A 22,388-nucleotide genomic window follows, 5' to 3' on the forward strand; every position below is an offset into this window, starting at 1 on the left:
ATCACTTCTGATAAATTCATTATATTCAGCTTTCTTGAGCAGTCTCTCTCTCTCTCTCTCTCTCTCTCTCTCTTTCTCTCTCTCCCCCATCAGGTCTCTTTCAGCATCAAATTCATCTTCAAAGGCAATGGTGGACTTGCTTGGCTTGTCTTCTTTCCATTCTTCCATTACTTCTTCCAACATATCAACCGAGAATGTCGTGTCATCACTATACCTTGCATGCTTCATGGTTTGATCAACTCCAAATATAACTGAATCATCTCCCACCCAAAGGGTAAGTTTAGAATCTCACATGTCTACTATAGCACTTGCGGTATTGAGGAAAGGTCTTCCAATATGATCGGGACTTGAGGATCTGCTTCCATATTTAGTACTACGAAGTCCGCGGGGAACACAAACTTATTAACTTTCACCAATAGATCTTTGCATATTCCCCTTGGAAATGTCACCGTTTTATTTGCTAAGAGAATTGTTATTTGAATTGGTCTTGGCTACGAAAGATTTAATTTCTTGAAGAATCATTATGGCATGAGGTTAACACTTGCCCCCGAATCATCCAATGCATGTATAGTTGCTAAATTTTCGAATAGACAAGGCTAGGTCAAACTACCCGGATCACCCTTCTTCTTAGTTATTTTTTCAACATGGCAGCTAAAACAATTTTCATTTAGAACCACCTTCTTCACTTCTTCCATCTTCTTTCTATTTGTAAGAAGCTCCTTTAGGAATTTGGTATATTTAGGCATTTGTGCAACCGACTCTATGAATGGCATATTAATTTGAAGGGCTTTATATGTTCCAGGAACTTTTGCTAATCAATATCGTGCTTATCTTGTCTGGCTCAACCTGGAAATGGAAATGGAGGATAATATGGTTTTATATGAGGTTTATTTTTCTTTTCAAGTGGGGGACTCGTCGAGTCCGTGTCTTCGACTCGGCGAGTCACATCGGGATTTTTCGATTCTTCCTTTTCTGCATCTTCCTCTTGCCCCAATTTAGGATCTTCTTTCTGGATTGGGGCCAAAGGAGTAATTATCTTCCCACTCCTAGTTTTCACTATATTTATATGTATGCCTTTCGTATTATTCTCTCTATTACTAGGAAGTCCATGTCACACTCCCAAACCAGACAGCAGAAACGTTTGTTTTGAGTCATGCCTTCTGTCTTTTTCTATAAGTTTTTACATGTGTTCAGTCACTGTATATTGACACCAAAATAGTTATAGAAAAAGACAAAAGACATAAATCAAAACGGATCCGTCTTCTCAAAAGCTCGGGGAGTACCTACCTACTGATTCCTTGAGAATACAAGTAATTTGAAAAGAGAGTGTCAACATAAAGCTGAGTGAGTGCATAAGTATATTCGTTTGAAAGTATGTTTTCTATTCTTTGAATATGTAAACTGTTCCAGAAAATCCTATATGTTGTATATCAAAAGTAGTTTTACTCTCATAAAACCGTTCTGTTTGTAAACCATTGTTATGTATTTGTATTCCTTTGTACGTAAAACTTGTAAAAGTGAGTGTGCTTGGCTCCACCAACTGTTCTTGTAAACTGTAATCTAACCTTTAATTTGTATCTTTGTAAACTAGTACTTTGAAAATGTACTAATGTTTAGTTAATTATACATTAACCATATTGTTAATTTTTTTTAATGAGTTATTATAACCATACTATGACTAGATAACCTGAAACAACGCTTTGAAGGCATCAAAACTGTTGATAACAATTGTCACTCGTAGGCGTGTATGCCCGGCTGTAGCTAACAGTCTGAGTGTGGGGTTTTCAATCCCAATATAGATCTATACACAGTTATTTTGATCCCCGACTGGAGATTCTGGTTATAATATCGGGACTTTAACTGTGCTGTTTAAATGAATAAACAACTTGAATATATTGTCTCATAAAAAACATATAGACGTTACGAGTATAATAGTAATGAAAACCCAATCATTCTTAAATAAATTATTGATAGTATGCTCCTTTTTTAATATACTTGAAATGTATTTGTAAGTCGTATACACTTGTTTAGTTTTGAATCAAACCCTTGTTCTTGTAAAATAGTGCAAACCTATGTTCTTGTAAAATAGTGCAAACCTATGTTCTTGTAAAATAGTGCAAACCCTTGTTCTTGTAAAATAGTGTACTCTAGTAAATTTGACTTGTGAGCTAGTGTTCTTGAATCATAAATTATACCTATTATAATTTATATGTGCTTTCTGTATTGATACTAACTGTTCATGAATTCAACCCCTTGCTCAACATGTTACAAAGGATATTGAAACTGAATGAAATAACCTTTATACTTATATACATATACAAATATATATATATATATATATATATATATATATATATATATATATATATATATATATATAACTAAAATTTAAACGATATTCGGACAAATAACCAATACCCTAAGTCCACATCCAAACAAGGAAAAGGAAATAAAGCGAGTTATCAGTCCTAAACCCCTTAAATCTTATTTATATAAATATCTTTATATATATATATATATATATATATATATATATATATATATATGTGATTTTTAGGGAAAAATATAAGTTTATAAAATATTTTAAAGAGTTTAACAATTTGAAGTACTTTTGATGGCTTGATGTCATTTTAACACAATTTGAAACCATTTGATTTGAAGACAATGGAAATCCATTTTTGCAAGATGTTTTGAAACCATTTGTTAATAAAACAAAATCCTTGTGTTAGACTTATATCCCCCCCCCCCCCTTTAAAACTCTAAAAACTATGAAAATACGGGGTGTATGAACTCACCTTTTAGAAGGTGATTCTATTGATGATTTGATATAGGTTGTTTATTTCCATAAGTGAAATATCGTAGTAAAAAACAAGTCTTATATAGAAATTTGTATAGTATATATGCAACCAATTAGCGAATATAATCATAGGAATTATTGGAAATTAGACTAATTTGTAAGTATAACTTACAAATAGGAGTATTAGAAACTAAAATGGAAGCTACAATGAGTTCACGGCCATGAGGGGTGTTCACGGTCCAAGAACACTCGATGTTCTTGAATTCACAGCCCAATGATCTTGAAGATCTTGCATATTTGAAGGTGAAACAAGCGTAATAGGGCTAGAAATCACTAGAATGAAGATGAAATACCTTGAAGATTCAAGCAATATTCCAAGAAAATTGAAGATTGAAGGATGATACTTGAGAGAGAATTCTTGATGTTCATGGCCAGAAGTGTAGAATGAGGAATAAATCAGTCTCTTATATATATATATATATATATATATATATATATATATATATATATATATATATATATATATATATAGGGAAGAGATCACGACTGAAGGTTCACGATCTGAAGGAGGTTTGCGGCCTCGGTTCAAAGCCGAAGATGGTTCACGACCGAGAACAAGATCTAAAGCGATAAGGCTCCTTTCCCGAAGGTGATAGAATCAGAAGTGTTTGCGGCCCGAGAAGGTTTACGGTCCAAGGGTTTGTGGCCCTCGTTTGCGGTCCGAAGAGAAAAGAAGAACAGAGGTGTGAAGTTTCTCGGATCCAACTTGTTCCCTTCTTAAACACATAATATTCTTAGGGTTTTAACATGTAAAGGTTATAATTCTAACCTTAATAAAAATCCAAACAATAAAGAGGGATTTAGTTGACCCAAGTTTGACTTTACAAGTAGAAAAAAAAACAGGATGTTACAGTCCACCCAGTCGTCACTCATTTATTTGTAGTGCAAGTTCGCCCAGATGTTTTTCAATGTTAAGAATGGAAGCTTGTTGATTCCTAATTAATGTTGCTTGGTCTTTCATCATGATTTGGTGCTCTTTCATTAAGGTTTGTTGCTCCTTAATTGTAGCATCGGTATCATTATGCCTTTTCTTGGATGTAACTGCAAATCTCGTAAGCATATCTTAAAAGTCCAACTTCTTTTCTTGCACCGACTCCTCTTTTTGATAAAAAAAAAAACAAACAAAAAAAAAACAAAAAAAAACAAAAAAAAAAAAAAACAAAAAAAAAACAAAAAAAAAAACTCTTCCTTTTTGCTAATACTTTTCCTCCTTTGCCTTTTTGTACTCATCATATGGTAGCCATTATTTCTTGGGATTTCACTAATCATCAGCATATTTATCACCACTTGAGTAACACACTTAGGCTTTCTGGTTCCCGTTCTCATCAAGGTCTCAATCTTCAGTAAGGTGGAGCCATCTACAGTTTTCACATCCCACTCTAATGGCATGGATGGATTGGTCCATCTTAGTCATTCTTCGATCCTTGCTTTCCAATTTTACCATCATTGCTGCCATGTCATCCGAAATAGCATTCACCATCCCTTTAGTTGATTCATTTATTGGGTTATGATATTCTCTAGAGTGTTTAGAGAATTATTCAATTAGTTCTTTTATCACTAGGGGGATTCTTTCAGAGTGGTCCTTGTGAATCAAGGAGCTACCTAGTTGTCACATTCACTCCATCATAGAAAATGGAGACTTCTTGTTGATTGTTTAGATCATGGTGTGGGCAGTTCCTTAGTAAGCCTTTGTATCTCTCCCATACCTCATAAAGTGACTCTCCAGCTTGTTGATCAATAAATTCCTCATGCATTTTACCCTAAGTGGTGATGGATCCTGGAGGGAGTGATTTCAACCAATCTTTCACAGCTCCCTTAAATGTGACTGGTACCATACAAAGCAAAACAGTATCACGAGTCACATTAGGAACATTGAAGTAGTCAGCTATATCGTTGAATCGTCTAGATGCTTGTATGCGCCTTTGTGATCTTTCCCGAAAAATGGGATTTCATTAAGTTGGGTAAGTATGTGGCCCTTAAGTTAAAATTTGGCAGTTGCAGGAACTGCAGGTTGCACGAGTCATGGGCCGGTATCATCACGCATCCTTTTCTTCCATTCACCCATGGGAACTTCATCGATGTTAGCCATGGTGTTAGGGAGTTAGCCTCCAAAGTCACTTTCTTCTTCGTATTCGGGCTCATATTCGTTTACTTTTGGAATTGGCTTTTCTTCAAAGTTTTCAAACTTGCTTTCCTCGCTCTTTTGACTACTAGAATCACCCGCTTTCTTGCTTATCTTCTTCCTAAAGACTGATTTAAGGTCCTTGAAAGGTGATTTCCTTGGCGATTTAGTGTCTTCAACGGCTTTGTCTTTGTTCTTTCTAAGAGCGGATTCTGGATCTTCATATGGAGGAACCAAATGTGTGTTAGAACCTCAGGTCATAAAATACTTGTAAGAAAACAAGAAACACGTGTAAAAATAGCAAAAATGAAATAAAAGAAGAAACTGGAAATTTGCCTTAGACTTTCGAATACCTGCGAATGGACTCAATGAGTTCGAAGGTAAAACAGAAAAAAAAAAAAAAAAAAAAAAAAAAAAAAAAAAAAGTATCAAAAATCCTAAAAACTTAAAACTTATACCTAATAACTTGATTACTAAAACATTAACTTTGTGCAAGATAGATCTCACACAAAGTATCGATAACACTATCAATTAAAATTAATTTTTGAACCGCTCTTCGGCAACGGCACCAAAAACTTGATGTGTATAAAATGCACTAGTTTTAGTCCTACTTCTTAAATATAATTTAGACACACAAAAGGTAGTGTACCTGTCTATTGGTGGTATAGTTAATCAAGCAGGGTATCAAACACATGCAACGGCAATTAAGCTAATTACTAGAATTATATAAAACAAGTAATAAAAGGTAAAGGTTTTCTCTAGTTTTGCAAGACTAGAAACTTAAACAATTAAATAAAACTCAAACTAAGCAACTAACAGCTAAAGCAAATAAACAGTCAACTAAATTCAATTATAAGAAGACTTCTATTTAGGTTCGATTCATTTACTCCTATGGTTGATTTTATGGCAAGCGCAATGGATTAATTGTTATTAGCTATCGATTAATGCAATTAGGTTCACGTTCGCTATTACTAATGCTTAGAACACAAATCAATTCAAGCAGTGATCAAGTGATTAAACTAATAAATTTCCTAGTTTATTGATTCGGGTTAAGTAAGACTTGTAGTTAGCTAATCAAATCACTAATTTAATTAACCTCTTGTTGATGGTTCGTCACACAAGCTCACAGATTAACTTACTTATTTTCTAGTTAACCCTAGTTTCACATTCACTATTCCTAGGCACAAAGCAATGTTTTCACATAACTCATATGAGATAAGTAATTAAGAGATGTTCATGCAGCTTAATATACTTGTTAATTAACAGAAAATAGTTATTGTTAACACATAAGGTTCGTCAACAAGCTTAACGAAACAAAACTCACCAAATTCAATTAATCCAACCACAAAATCAAACCCTAGTCATAAATTCATCTACCCTAAACAGAAGATATGAGTTTTAGCTCATAATTACAGCATAAAGTAGCTCAAAAAGGAGATCTAATAGTTCACACATAGTTCAAACAAAAGATTAAATAAAGAGTAAACTTAGATTGCCTTTGATCTTCTCAAAATTGAAAGCTAGGGTTGTTCCACAAGTTCCAGAGCTCCAACTGCACCTTTAGTCATACTTTAATCCCCAAGGGTTCGATAGAAGGGTTTCGTTTTAGGAAATTGACTTCTATTTATAGATTTCTGAAAACAAAGGCTACTCGTCGAGTCCAGTAACCGACTTGCCGAGTCCCTCATTAAAAATCCATGTATGGCAAGGACTTCTATTGCTTCGCGAATGTTCGTTTCTATTTGTCGAGTAGGCACCCAACTCGACGAGTAGATATGGTTTTTGACTCTTTTAACTTCTTTCTTTAACTCCTGAGCTTCTAATTGCATTTCTCACTTCCTTTTGCTTCCAAGCACATCTTTTAGGCTGAAAATACAATTTAAACATAATTAAGTACCTTTTGTCCTTAAATTGCAATAAATTAGCCAAAAAGTATTAAAATTCTATGCGAAATATATAGCTAAATATGCACATATCAGTCGTAGTCCTTTATATTTTTTTTATGCTTTCTTTATCACTATATATATGGGATGAGTAACACATTTAGAGAGTAGCATCATCATTCGCATTGTATTTTCTTAATATTCTTTATACTCCAAAAAGCTTAATCGAGCCAAACAGACTTTATTTAGTCATAATTCTTGCATAAATATGATCTCATAGATCATACTCAATTAAATCGCAACTAACAGTTTCAACCCCATTGATGATCCAATAAAAAAAACATTTTAGATCAAACCCCCAAAATCAAAATCATGTTCTTAAATTATTTTACTATTCATCAATTCAAGCCGATATGATTTTCGTTTTTGTTCATTCTTTAAGTGGGTGTTTGGGAGATCTTTTTCAGGCTAAAAGTCCTTTTCTAAAAAGAACTTTTTATAAAAGATCTTTTCTCAAAAGTATAAGTTTAAAATGTGTTTGGATGTAAAAAAGACAAAAATTGCTTTTCAAAGGGCAAAAGTTTCAAAAGTCAGAAATTGTGGCTTTTTGAATCAAGTTTCTTTTCCCTTTATCAAAAGTTGTTTTCAAAAGATCTTTTTCCCTATCCAAACAACTTTTCAAGCCCACACATCGATTGTAAGTCGGTAAATCAACTCGATATCTTCTATCTCGCATAATCAAGTATTTTGAAATTCTCAATCAAAGTCAACCACAATTTCTAATTTGAAAATCATGTGGAATCAATTTTGACAACAATCAAACTTAGCTTGAGTCAATAAAACCTATTATCGAACTCGATTTTGATCATATTTGATGATTAAGTCTTAGTCAAAGTTGATTTCGTTGATTTTCGTTGTTAGTTCGAATCGAAAGTTTGGATTCGACTGATGTTTGTTCTTGAAGTCAAAATCTATTTCGATTTCGACTAGTATGACTTGATGTCATTCAAAAGAGAATTTTATTGGAGTTGATTGAAATTGAAGTCAACTGTGTTCATTTAAAGTCAAAATCAATATAGTTGTTCAAGTCGAATGTCTACTAGCATGAATTAAGAATTGTAAGTTGAGTTCGTCGTTCTCATTCTATAATTCAATTTAGAGTAGAAGTCGTATCCAGTTGTTGTTGTGGTTAGAATAGATTTCACATCGAATCGAAAGCATGGTTGACTATTAGTTCTTGGAGTCGAAAGATGTTAAATTGAGGTCAAAAATTCATTCACTGGAGTCGATTTCGTCCATTCACATTTGATGTCAAGTTAGGATCGAGTTTCGCATTGATTGTGTTTGTAGGAAGAATTCAAATCATACTTTGCAATTTCGATTGATTTCATATCTACAGGGATGGTCGAATTGGATTTCGATGTGTATGTGTTTCTTTGAGTTGAACGACTTGGAGTTCAATATTTTTATATGTAGGAAGATTGTGAATTCGTTTGGGTTAATAGTCGATTTTGGAAGTGACTTGATAGAACTTGACCTGGGGACAAAAACAGATGGAGCGTTGGGGTCATTTGCATCTAGAATTGATTTGGGGTCCAATGCTTTCACAGTTTCATTTTAGGGTAGAAATCATTCGATGTGTGCATGATAATATTGATATGTGAAAATTTCAATTGGATTGAGTTTGCATATAAGGTTATGTTTTGGTTTTGGGTAGAGTTTCGCATTTGAGGTTTTTTTGATACAACAGGTCTTCGAAGAATTACAAAATTGACAATTTATACCCAGATTTTTAAATTCTTGCAACTGTCACCCAAAAGTCGGAAATTTTCACAAATTTTGGAATTTTTTTCTTGCCTTTTCGTGATTGTTTTATAATAACTTGTGGATCGCGCAAGCTCGTTTGGAAACTAAAGCCGGGACATCTAATCCTAACTTTGAGGGTAAGAATGTTAGGGTGAAATGTTCTCCTTGGATGGGGCTTGCTCTTTTGTATGTGTAAATGGATTGAGTCTTTCCTATAAATAGAAAGTAAGTGACTCCCATTACGATATACCCATTTGGAGAGTGAGTTTAGTGAAAGAATATTCAAACCCCACTCGTACTCTTACTATTCTCATGGAGCTTAAATGATTTTATTTGCTCCTTGTGTTCTTGATGTTTGTATGATTCTCTAGATCTTTTTAATTCTGCATGTGTCATCATAATCAGGGTCACTACATTTCCCTTCAAAGTTCTCAACCTGTCACAGTTGACCAAAAGTCAAACTAGTCAAAAATTCCATGTTCAACCTGTAGTTGACTTACACATGGCATACCCATGGCTTCTACACAGGGCGTAGAGCCTTATCCAGAAAATAGGTGAAACCCAGGCTACGTTGGGTGTAGCCCAAATTACGCCCCGAATACAACGCTATTAAGCCAATCTAAAACTTAGCTCTTAATCCGTAAATACTAATCATCTGCTACTCAGATCTGGTCCTAATAAACATCTTAAGTGATAAAGCCGAAAACTTTATTCTTTTGCATGGCTATATGGAACTCAAAATCAGTCCTTAGTCCCATAACACTCACTAATGATCAAATAATTGCATGGTTGAATGATGACAACCAAGATCCCATTTTTATGACTTTTTAACCTAATAAACAACAAGAAATGACAACCAAAAGGTCTGAAGTAGCTCATACTCACAATACTTAAGATTATAGGACAAAAGAATATGGAAACCAAGTAGATAATAAGATCTAACTCAAAGAACCATCAAGTTGAAAGCTTTATACCTTCTAGAGTTGGAAAATGAAATTGAAACTTTGGATCTACAATGAGCAGCACCAAACTTCCAAGATGAACTTCCTTTTCTTTAAAATGCACCAAAAACACATAAAAGGATAATGTAATACTCAAGAGGATTAGGGTTTCGAGTTGAGTGTCAAGGAGGGTGGGCTAAAGATAAGGAAGGATTAGAACTCCAAAAATTAAGGTTTACACCTTGTACAGTTACGTCCTGCGTAACTTGGGTTACGCCCTGCATATCACAAGAAACCCACATTCCTGATTAATGAAATACACTATACATAGTTTGCTATCTACCCCTACATAGATCCTTTATTCCTATAATTACAATTTTAAAAAGCAAAAGGAAATGTACCTAAGGAACGGGTGTTACTTTGTTATCCATGAATCATCTACTATTGTTCTAGGGATGGTTAGAGACATTAATGTCAGTGAGAATCTTTATAGTATTTCCTATAAATAAGGATTCCCTAACTTGAAAATTGCGTATCTTGGTGGTGAATGGGTTTTGATTGAATTCATAAAAATAAAGGCGTGTGATAAGTTCAAACAGAGTGATCAAATGAAACTTTATTTTCATGAGATTAAGCCCTTGTAAAAGAATTTTGTTTTAGATTATGTAACGTCCCGAAATTTGATGGCGAATTTCTCATTTTTATTTATTCAAAATATTCAATTACATATGAGTACAATGCGGAAAAAATTATTGCAAATTTGCATGAGTACAATCGAACTTTGCCCTTCTCATGAACCAATGAAATGCCTTAATAAACATTTATAACAATTGGGTAAGTGTTAGGCTTAGTGAGTTTCCCCCAATATATCATATACCACAATATGCATACATGCTTAAAAATAATATACGTATTTTAGACCTACAGCCTACATGTCATTTTCTCTTCAACACAGGTCTACGTGTAATTACATCCTACATACCATTTTGTTAACATGTATCAATTTGTACTTACGACCTACATGACATATCCTTAACACGTGGGCCTATAGGCTCCCTACCTCTTTGTCGTTCTATCATCATCCCCTAACTAATTTGCAATAAATTATAAGCATATCAACAATCATGCACATAGATACTACATATTTAGCTCTACATGCACATAGAAAACTATAGTATTGGCCCTATATCCTAACATACATGGGTATATACTAGGATACATAATATAATGATATAAACTCAACTGGATAGTTACTTAGACGATTGACAAGATCTGGGCAGTCCGATTGGTGATCCAATAGAAGTGTAACACACCTAACGAGTATTAACCTATAATACTATAACTTATTAATTTATACGATTAATCAGTTGGAGGCAGGATCATTTCTGCATATAGCTTTTTTAAAATCCAACAACCAAGCCAATGTGAGCATTCTAGAAACCTCTCCCGTAAGTAGATTACTCAGTATTATTACATGGAATTACTGATAAATCTTAATTATAGGTTCATAATAATGACTATGACTTTAATTATAAGTTACAGTAAAAGCAAAAGAGTGTAGCTTAACTTACAAAGATTTCCTAGACAAAATCTGGAAATTGCACTAGCAGAACTCCGACTTGATAGCTACTAGTTGCCAGGCTGTATGGGGCCTCAAAGTTTCACCAAACTATCCTAAATACTAACAATATTTCAAAAGTATAACTCGGAATTTCGAGAGAGAGAGAGAGAGAGAGAGAGAGAGAGAGAGAGAGAGAAATTTGGAGGGTGTGGGGGAGAGAATGAGGATTGATTCCCTTTTATAGGCAATTTTTGGGGTGTATGTCGTGCATTTTAGGGCTACGTCTCCCCATCCATTGTGTACCACGTGTCAGGATGTCTGTGGACCGCATTTTCACCTTCTAGAAGTGTGTGTCGCACACATGGTTCGTGTGGTGCGAAACATATATTTTGTAAATTCCGTAACTTCTTCATACAAACTCTGATTTTAACGTTCTTTATATCCCCGGAAAGCTCTCGACAAGATCTACAACTTTCATTCATACGGAGTCGGATTTCTATGAAAGTTAGATTTTCAGGATCAGGACGATGTGTACTTTCTATATATATATATATATATATATATATATATATATATATATATATATATATATATATATATATATATATATATATATATATTGGCGCACTCATTTTTACGATGCACAGACGATTCGGTTTATTTTTCCTCTAGTTTCCTGGGCTAACGAGTAATATATTTCTACTTAGAAATATATAAACATTTTTTTATATTGAATCCTGTGGAACGGTAAAAAGGGGTGTTAAAAGATTCAAGAATAATTTGGATTGAAGTAATTGGTTTGCCTTTGCATGCATAGACTCCTTCAGCTTTTAAAAAAGTTGCATCGTGTTCCTGAGGCATTTTCCATTGATGATGATGAGAATGAACCCGCAGGCTCTGGTAGGGTGTACATTAAAATAAAAAAATATGAACATGATAGAGGGTACTATTAATATGAAGACTGAAGGTTTCATATATGCTTATACGATAAGAAATTAGGAATTACGTGTCTTATTTATCCTATGAATCAAAGAATGATGATGAATAAAGTGATGCAAGCTCGGTGCAGGTCAGGTGGAAGATATTGAATGTGAGGAGGGTGAAATAAACAATTTGAAATTGAATAATAATGAGTAATTACCTAAGAAGGATCAAAATTTAAATCTTAATGATACTATGGTGAATGGATTTGAAAATTATACCAAGGAGGATGTAGTCCAAGATAATATGGTGGATGGATTACCGGAGGAGATTGGTTCGGATGATGATGTTGTAAAAAATGCAAAAGAAAAATGTTGAAATGAACCTGGTAACAATGATTTTGTGTTAGAATAGATTGCTAAATCTAGCTCGTCTACGTCTAAACCTCCAGGTTTTAGCTCGTTTATACAAGGTGGAGGTAGAGTTTTGCACTCTCTTAATGGGGGTGGTGCTGGTTTGGATATGCATGGTTCGAAATCAGGTAACTCAATTTCAAAAAATTAAAAGTTATCGAGAATTGGAATAATAAGGAATGTAAATGTGGATGGCGTATCTCTTGTTGAAGCAATGGCAAAATTTATCGAGGTTGGAACTACTCTTGGGTATAAGATGAAAAGATGTAATAAATATGGAATCAATTATAAAAGAGATGGGTTTAAGTTAGTTGATAAATGAATATTTTATCAATTAATATGTGTAGTGTTGAAAGCTTAATGAAGAGGGGAAAGATTGCAACTTTGTGTTATAGTTTGAGGGTCTCGTTTATGGGAATTCAAGAAACAAGACTTACTTATGTTGATCATTTTATTTTTCGAAGCATGTATGTAGGAAGACTTCACTTTTGATTTTGCAACTAGTTCATCTCAAGGTAGACCTGGATGTATCAATTCCGTTTGAGATCTTGCAGTTTTTACTAAAACCATGGTGTTCTCGAATGAAAATGCTCTTATTGTTCATGGAAAAAGGGTTGGTTACAATTTTAATTGTTATAAGGTTAATGTGTATACACCTCGGGATGATCGAAGTAAGAGGGGGTTGCGGTTGTTTTTGCAACAGTTCATGAATAACAATAAAGGTCCTTCTTTCTTTTTTAGTGATGTTAATGTCGCGATATCTTCGCTTGAAAGATTGGGGATGTGTGTTTTCTCAAAGGGAGACGGATGCTTTTAATTTGTTTATAAACTCTAGTGATATTTGTGATATTCCGTTGGGTGGTTTCTATTACACTCGAGTTAGTAACAATAGTTCTAAATCAAGAAAGTTGGATCGGTTTCAAGTGACTCGTGATGTGTTGACGAGGTTTCCTGATCCTAATGCTTTAGTGTTGGATCGCACTATTTTTTTTATCACAAACCTATCTTCCTTGCGCATGAGAAGTTAGACTATGGTCCTTCACCATTTAAGTTCTTTAATCCGTGGATGCTTGAAGAGGATTTTGATATTGTTGTCCGTTCATTTTAGGGCAAAAAGGGGGACAATGTGGGTGATAGTGCTCCTATATTTTTTTAAAGAAAAACTTAAAGGCCTCATAATAGAGTTGTGGTAGTGGTGGAACAAGGTAAATCAACACCATGTAGGGTCAAAATTAAAAAAATAAGCTTCTCAAAAGATTGCATGATATTGATTTAAAGATTGATGTAGGGATGGTCGTGTTGGAAGAAACAGAAGAAAGTGTAACCATTAAGACTCAACTTTTTGAGTGGAAAAAAAAGAGCTAGAAGATTTATCTCAGAAGGCAAAAATAAAATGGAGTGTTGAGGGGGACGAAAACTCAACATTTTATCATGGTATTATAAAAAAAGACGTCAAATGGCTATTCGTGGGATCAAGGTAGATGGAGGTTGGCTAGTTGATCCTACCATTGTTAAAAAAAGTATTTTTTGAATTTTTTAAAGCTAAATTCAAAATTTTCCATTCTATCGAGATTACTAGAAAAAGTCCAAAATTTCACAGCCTTGCTAGTGTTCATGCTCTCGGTTTGGAGGTGAAGGGGATCACGGATGAAAGAAAGAATGTTGAGTAGTCTTGCGGAGCAGAAAAAGCATCAGAGATCCTGATGGGTTTATGTTTTCTTTTGTTAAAAAGTATTGGTATTTGTTAAAAGAATATATTTTTGCATCGGTGGATGATTTTATTAAAGCGAGAATACCATGAGGTTGTAATTCCTTGTTTATTACTCTTATTCCTAAGATTAATAACCCGGTTGTCATAAATGATTTTCGTCCAATTAGTCTTATTGGAATCCAATATAAAAATTTTGCAAAAATTCTAGCTCTTAGATTGGCGAAGGTGATTCATTTGGTTGTTAGTAGTGAGCAAACGACGTTTATTAAAAATCGACATATTCTTGATGGCCCTCTTATGGTGAATGAAGTTGTTGAATGGTATAAGAAGAAAAGGAAAAAAAGGATGCTTCTTAAAATTGATTTTGAGAACGCGTATTATACGGTTAGTTGGTCCTATCTTGTTTGATGAAATTTATGATATTTGGAGATAAAAGGTGTGCTTGGATAAGGGCATGTTTGATATTGGTTAAATCGTCAGTTCTTGTTAATGGAAGTCCAATTGATGAGTTTCAATTGTTTAGAGCCATTCGTCAAGATGATCATTTGTCTCTTTTTATGTTCATCCTATTTATGGAAGGTCTTCATGCTGTTATGGAAATTGAAAAGGATGCTAATCTTTTTTCTAGTGTGCAGGTTGGAAGTGGTAGTCTTCGGTTATCATATTTTTTTTACGTTGATGATGTCATCTTTCTTGGAGATTGGTTTAAAAGTGATATCAACAATATTGCTATAATTTTGAGATGCTTTTTATCTAATTTCGGGTTTGAAGATAAGTATGCAAAAATCAAACATTTATAGGGTAAGTGTACCTTTTCAAGAAGTTGAGCAATTGGCTTTATTGGTTGGCTGCAAAGCAGATAGATTTCTTTTCATTTCTTTGGGACTTCCAGTGGAGAAGAATATATCTAGAGTTGTTGGGTGGAGTTCAATAAATGAGAAGTTTATGAAAAAACTTTCTAGTTGGAAAGTGTCTACTCTTAAGTCGGTATTGGGATCCCTCGGTATTTTTTATGTCTATGTTCTTAATGCGTGTGCATTGCTAAACAGTTGGAATCTTTATGAAGTCAATTCTTTTAGGGTGGTACTAAGGATAATTGAAAAACACATTGGATCAATTGGGATCAAGTGTTGGCGGATAAGAAACAAGGGGTGGTGGATATTGTTAACTTGGTCTCTTAACTTTTTGCTACTACAGAAATGGAGATGGCGGTTCCATACTGAAGGAAATGTTATTTGGGTTCAAGTTATTAAGCACTTACATGGAGATGGTGTCGGTTTTGATCAGAGTAGATGTAACCGGATAAGTGATGGTTCGTGGGCTAGAATTGCTACATCTAATGTTTGGTTACATAATAAAGGTGTGGTATTGGATTCGGTTTTAAAAAGACAAGTGGGAAACAAAATGTATACTCTATTTTGGAAGCAAGTTTGGGTTGGAGAAAACACTCTAGCTAAATGTTTTCCTAGATTGTTCCAACTTGATCTTGAAAAAAGATTGTACTATTGCTAGTCGTAGAAGATAGGATGGTTGAAATTGGAATTGGAGGCGTCCAATTAGAGGTGGTATTAAAACTTCTCAATATACGGGGTTGCTCAATTGCTTAAGGGAAGTTATTATCAATGATCGTAGTGATAGATGGGTTTGGATTATTGGAGATGACAATATTTTTACGGTTAACGATACTAGAAGATGAATTGACGATACTATCCTTCCACACTCAAGTATGGAAACTAGATGGAATTCTTTTATTCCTTGGAAGGTTAACATTTTAATTTGGAGAGTGTTGAGAAATAGAATTCCAACATCTTTCAACCTTTTGGAATTGAGGTTGGATGTATCTTCTATTATGTGTCTTTTATACGAGCTAGAGGTTGAACAATTAGATCATATTTTTCTTCATTGTGAGGTTGTTGCGAGAACATGGAATGTCGTGTTTAAGTGGTTGGATATTTCTCCGCCTCACTTCCCCTCGATTGTTGATTTGTTTGCGTGAATTGACCAAGTGTCTATCTTTACGAAAAAGAAAGTGTTGGTGGAATTGGTTGTGTGTATTGCTATTTAGTGTATATCTGTAGATTCAGGAACGATAAAGTTTTTGCGGGTACTACGATCAGTCAAAGTGATATATTGGATTATATTCGTCAATTTTCTTTTATTTGGTTTGCAAATAGAAATACAAAGTGTAATGTAGATAGGCTTAGTTAGTTTAAAAATCATTTGAACTCTGTAATTTTCTTGTTCTAGCTTCTTGCTAGTTCGTGATTTTGGTTTTGTTTCAATATATGGTTGGTTTCTTCTAAAAAAATATATGTAACCCTAATTAATAGGTTTCCGCACAATATATGTAACCCTAATTAATAGGTTTCCGCACAATATATGTAACCCTAATTAATAGGTTTCCGCACAATATCAAATATAAGTCTATAATATGAGTTACAACAAATTTATTATCAATTTAACGGTTGAACACTAATGGTCTTCACCTAAGAGACCAAAATGATGACAAAAGCAATTCAAGAGCATTAAATGTTAACATTGAAAAAATCGGGCTTGATTAAAAAACATATAACCACAAAAACTCTAATTTACTCAATAAATTAATAAAAAGAAATTTCCTTTATGAAGATAGAATATATTATTCAATAAAACCAAATGAAAATAAGAATTACGTAACCAAGTCACATGCAATTCATACCTTATTGACTGAATTCCATTTTTTAAAATTTAAAAATAAAGCTATTCGATATCCTAATTCTAATAAATAAGTAGAACTCGGTCACGTGGCATTTTCCCAACCCCCGAAAATAGAGTTTTCCCGCTCATTTTTTCTTCTATATTTACGTAAATGCCATTGAATCCGAAAATTGAATAAAAATTCAAACTGATGCAATATATCAGGAAATTTTAGCTGTCAACTGCATTCAAAATATTCATGCATTAATTTTAAATGAATAAAGATTATGGAAATAATTTGAAAAAATATGTTAATGAATAATCAGATTCGAAAATCACAATTAAATTTGAAAGTTTGTTTATTTTGATTGCAAATTCAATATATTGCAATCATTAAATCCCTAAAAATCTGCAGTATTTTTCAGCAAACGTAAATATCATTTATACGGTTATTTTGTTTTTACCATTCTGCTCCATAACAATTCTGCTCTATAGAAACCACAGCAAACGTATTCTTCTTCATTCTTTGTTATTCTGCAACGCTTCAAGAATTAAATATCAGGTTAGTGTATTCAAAAATCAGAATTACCAATATTTCTATTTCCTCCATGTTCTTATTTATCTGTATCTATCACGTTCTCATTGTATGATTTCTATTCTTCTTCTTTTTTGTAATTCTTCTTAATCGTCTACTTCTTCTACCTTTTCAGTTTAAAATACGAAAAAACTAATGAACATTACAAGTTCATTTTCTTTAAAAAAAATTAAAAATAGTCTTTTTCAGATGTGCACAGTAACTTTTTTTTATGGTATGAAATTTTAAAATTTGTTTGTTTTTATCTAAATACAATCTCAAAAAAAATTTAGAATTTTAAAATTTATGAGTACATTAAGTCAGTTGTTATTGTCATGTGTTGATTTTTAATTTTTCTGTTTTACTCATTGTTATGTTATCTGTTAGTGTTAGTATGTTGCAGGGGCATTTTCGGTATAATTATCGTTTTCATGTTTATTATATATTTGTGTTCCATCTTATTATATAAACTTTTATTCAATCTAAGACATTATTTCATATGAATTATTTGTTTTTGTTTGTATTCCATTTTATTATAAAATGAATTATTCAATTTAAAAATTTATGAGTACATTAAGTCAGTTGTTATTGTCATGTGTTGATTTATAATTTTTCTGTTTTACTTATTGGTTAGGATGTTTTGTACATTTTAAAAGGTTGCTAATTTTCCTTACAATTCTATAATGATTAAATTTATTGCAGAAAATGGAAATAGGAAATAAGGTTTACCTAAATAACATTGACCAGATAGATGAAAAATCGCATATCAAGGTTCGGGTGCTTAAAATTTGGAACTTTGTCAAAAATAATAAAGTTTGTTCCATTGAAATGATCATCATGGATGAGGAGGTTTGTTGTATTTAATATATTTTTTATTCATCATTCAATATTAGACATGTTTCATGAACATAATAATTTTTAATTTTTTTTTAAACAGGGTACACAATACCAAGCTCGTGTCTTCAATCAAAATTTCTCCAGATTTCGTCATCTTTTAAAGGAAGATGAAAGTTATATAGTTATAAAACCCAATATGGCTGCTGTTACTAATGGTTTTAGTTATACAGGTCATAAACAGACCTTAACTTTGGATTGGAAAAGCATCCTAAAAAAATGTGATGATTTCTCGGGGCCGGTCAATGGATTTATGTTTGTTGACTTTAATTCTATCATAGAACAAACATGCCCAAAAGACACATTCTTTGGTTAGTCATAAAATATTAATAAAATCATTTTTTATCATTTGTTTTTTTGGTTATACATTTTATTATTTAAATATTACGAATTTAATCCTAAACTTTTATTTTTTTGTGGTATCTGTTGTGTAGATGTTATTGGACATATCGTGTCATTTAGGCCTCTTGAAACTTCAAATCCAGTACCATCCAAGCATTATATAAAAGTCACTCTTAGCAACCTAGAGTGAGATTATATTGTATTATTTATTTATTATTTATTATCTTTAATTAATCACAAATTAATATTAATATACTATTTTATGGTTTATTTAGTTCTGTACATCTGAAGGTTACTATTTTTGGAAGTCACGCATATCAAATTTCAGAATACCTAAAAAATAACCCGACTATTAATTTTGTTGTTATCGTGATGCAGTTTTTGAAGCTAAACATTTGGAATGGTTTGTATTCAGTCTTTATATATAGATGTTTATAATTACTGTTTTTATATAAATTTTAATAATTGGATATACATTTTTTACAGGTCTTGGTGAAGCTAAAAGTCATTTTGAAGTAACGAAATTGTTCATAAATTCTGACATTTATGAAATAAATGAGTTTAAAAATAAGTTAGTTTCCAATTGTTTTTTATTTTTTTATAATGTATTTTAACTTAAAAAAAAACACAAAACCTAATATTCATGAATCTAAATTAAACATTACAGGTTGAAATGTCATGACAATTTCGGTATAACTGAAAAAAGCATAACTACACTTCAAAGCTACTCTTCTTCATATACAGATGACTTTAAGGGCAATTTTCCATTAAAAACAATCTGTGAGATCACCGAACCAATTAAGGTATATTGCATTATTTTATATGTTTTACATTTTATTTTTGAATAATTTATTTTAATAATTTTTGCATTTGATATGATACAGGAAATGAAGTTTTTATTAGTTGCTTCCATTGTTAATATAAGGCAGAATCTACCATGGTATTATGAAGCATGCAAAAAATGTGGAAAAAAAATTATCCCTGTTCCCAAAACCAATCATTCGTATACCAACCCTGAGGGAATTTCAGAAACTATGGTTGTCGAGTGTACAAATGCACAATGCAAAAAATCTGAATTTCAGTCAGTTATAAAGTATAGACATATTTATTTCTATTAATTTTGTCAATCTTAAAACAACACTAACAATGACATAATTATTTTTTGTTTTAGGTATATAATTCCAATTAACGTACAAGATTGTACTGGAACCATTGGATTGACTCTTTTTGATAGGGAAGCAAGGAGGTTGTTAAATATAAGTGCCTACGAGTTGAAAAAGATACATGATGCGGTATATTATTCATACCTTTAAAATCAGAAAACATTTACTTAATTTTTTTAATTTATTAAAATATATCTTACAGGCCGGAGACAGTGATGCCCTATTTCCAATGCAACTTAACGTGTTGAAAAACCGCAAGTTTGGTTTTGTTGTAGATATTACAGAATACAATGTCAACAACTATAATAACATCTACACAGTTCTCAGAGTTACAGAAGATATGTCCATTGTTTGTGAATTGGAAAGTAAATAGAACTTATGGTATGTAATTTTTTATTGTTGAAAATTTACAATTCTTTAATGTTAAAGTACATAACGATTAACATATTTCCATTTTATTTTTTAGAGTATTCAATCTGTCTCCTTAAATCAAGTTGCTTTGGAATCCGATGATGTTGTACAGCCTGTTCAAAAGGTTTTTCATTTTATTTTATAAACTTTTAATTATATTAGTTATTTTTTTTAGGAATCAAACATTTTTTTTTAAATTAGGATGTGATCTCACAAACAGACGAAAGTTTTACACCCTCAACAGTTGATAAGTCAACCGCAACAAGTCCTTGCAAAATATCAGGTGATTTGAAGCGCAACCTCCAAGAAATTTATGATGTTGATTCTGGATATGATTTAAGTTCAACTAAGGCTAAAAGAAAGTCAACCGCAGAGGAAACTCCACTCTTGATTCCAAAAATTGAAAAGTGAGTTTCTATCGGTTATAAGACACATTTAATATATTTTGATCATTTGTTTTGGTTATAAAGATATTTTAATTGCTTGGTATGATTTTTATTTTGGGGTATTTAGGATGTCAAATATTATTGGTTTTGAATATTTTTGGATACTTTTATTGTTTTAAATTGGACAAGTTAGTTGATTTTGGTTATAACTCAAATAAAATATATTGCCCCTAACTTGATAAGTATTTCATATATCGCAATTAACAATTAAGACAAATCAATCAATCAATCAATTTGTATAATAAAAATGCGAAATTCTTAGCTTTCTTCCCCAATTCCTATTCTACTGTAAAATTCGCATTCTTCATTCACCCTCTTTCTTCGCATGTTCTAGTCATTTTTTTTTTTAGTTCATTCGCATTTGAGTTGTTTGTCTCACCAAATGCGAAATGAATATTAACCATAATCACCTTCGCATCTTTAACCCCAATCCATACAACCTCATATGCGAAACCCAATTTTGATTTGTATTACCAAATGCGAACATTTTTGCTTTTACACGTGAACTGCATTTGACTCCAATATTGAACAAATCACATTTCACAGTCCTTCTTGACTTCGCATTTTTCTTCACGAATCGTCCCTCAATCAATAACCCAATTAACCCAATTGCGAATCCAAAATCAAAACTTATTTGTTTTCATATGCGAACCCAACTGATTGGCTTTTCAAAATCAAATTCGCAACTCCAAATCGTTCGATTATTCTCCCCAATTCCAAAATCAAATAACAGATCCTTCGTATGATTCATTTAATAACCAAGGCTTCGTTCCAGAAAACATCGAATTTAACAGTTATTCGTTCCCACAATCTTTAACCTCCGTTTAAAATCGATCCCTGTATACAAACCCAATAACCAATCGAACACATACCATTCGAAAACAATAATCATTACACCCTTCAACAGATTTGACATCGCATTTCAAAACAATCGATCTTACTTCATCTGCTTGATATATCGCAATTAACAATTAAGACAAATCAATCAATCAATCAATTTGTATAATAAAAATATTGCTATATATGTAAAGACCATATTGCCCCTAACTTGATAAGTATTTGATATATCGCAGTTAACAATTAAGACAGATAAATAAATCAATCAATTTGTATAATAAAAATTCTACTATATATGTATTCTGAATAATAAAATCTGCTATTTATGTATTCTGAATAATAAATCTGCTATATCAATCAATCTATGCCCTTAATTTGAAAACAAATAACTGAATGTATATTGCTATTTCTACTTTTTTTTTATGTATTCTGAATAAAAAAAATTTTACTATAGTGTATGATATACTTTTTTATTTTTTATAACTGTCATCTTACTCTTTTCCATTTCTTTTACTTCAAAAAGACCATATTGCCCTTAACTTGATAAGTATTTGATATATCGCAGTTAAGAATTAAGACAAATAAATCAATCAATCAATTTGTATAATAAAATTATGCTATTTATGTATTCTGAATAATAAAATCTGCTATTTATGTATTCTGAATAATAAAATCTGACCTATAATAATCAATCAATCTATTTGGTTTTTTATGTATTCTGCTATTTATGTATTCTGAATAACAAAAAATTCAATGTGTATTGCTATTTCTACTTTTTTTTTATGTATTTTGAATAATAAAACTTCTACTATAGTCTATGATATAGTTTT

The 22,388-nt window shown here is 32.2% G+C and overlaps 1 protein-coding gene across 1 annotated transcript; it reads left to right on the forward strand.

Moving 5' to 3' along the window:
- The first annotated feature begins 13,960 nt into the window (after window positions 1-13,960).
- On the forward strand, window positions 13,961-15,521 carry LOC145046298 (uncharacterized). Its single transcript, XM_078994587.1, has 4 exons — window positions 13,961-14,024; window positions 14,424-14,535; window positions 14,652-14,990; window positions 15,413-15,521. The coding sequence occupies exons 1-4, from the start codon at window positions 13,961-13,963 to the stop codon at window positions 15,519-15,521; spliced, it is 624 nt and encodes a 207-aa protein (XP_078850713.1).
- Window positions 15,522-22,388: the final 6,867 nt, after the last annotated feature.

This window comes from Lactuca saligna, chromosome 5, assembly GCF_052625555.1.
Source record: "Lactuca saligna cultivar CGN05327 chromosome 5, ASM5262555v1, whole genome shotgun sequence".
In the NCBI taxonomy this organism is placed as follows: domain Eukaryota; kingdom Viridiplantae; phylum Streptophyta; class Magnoliopsida; order Asterales; family Asteraceae; genus Lactuca; species Lactuca saligna.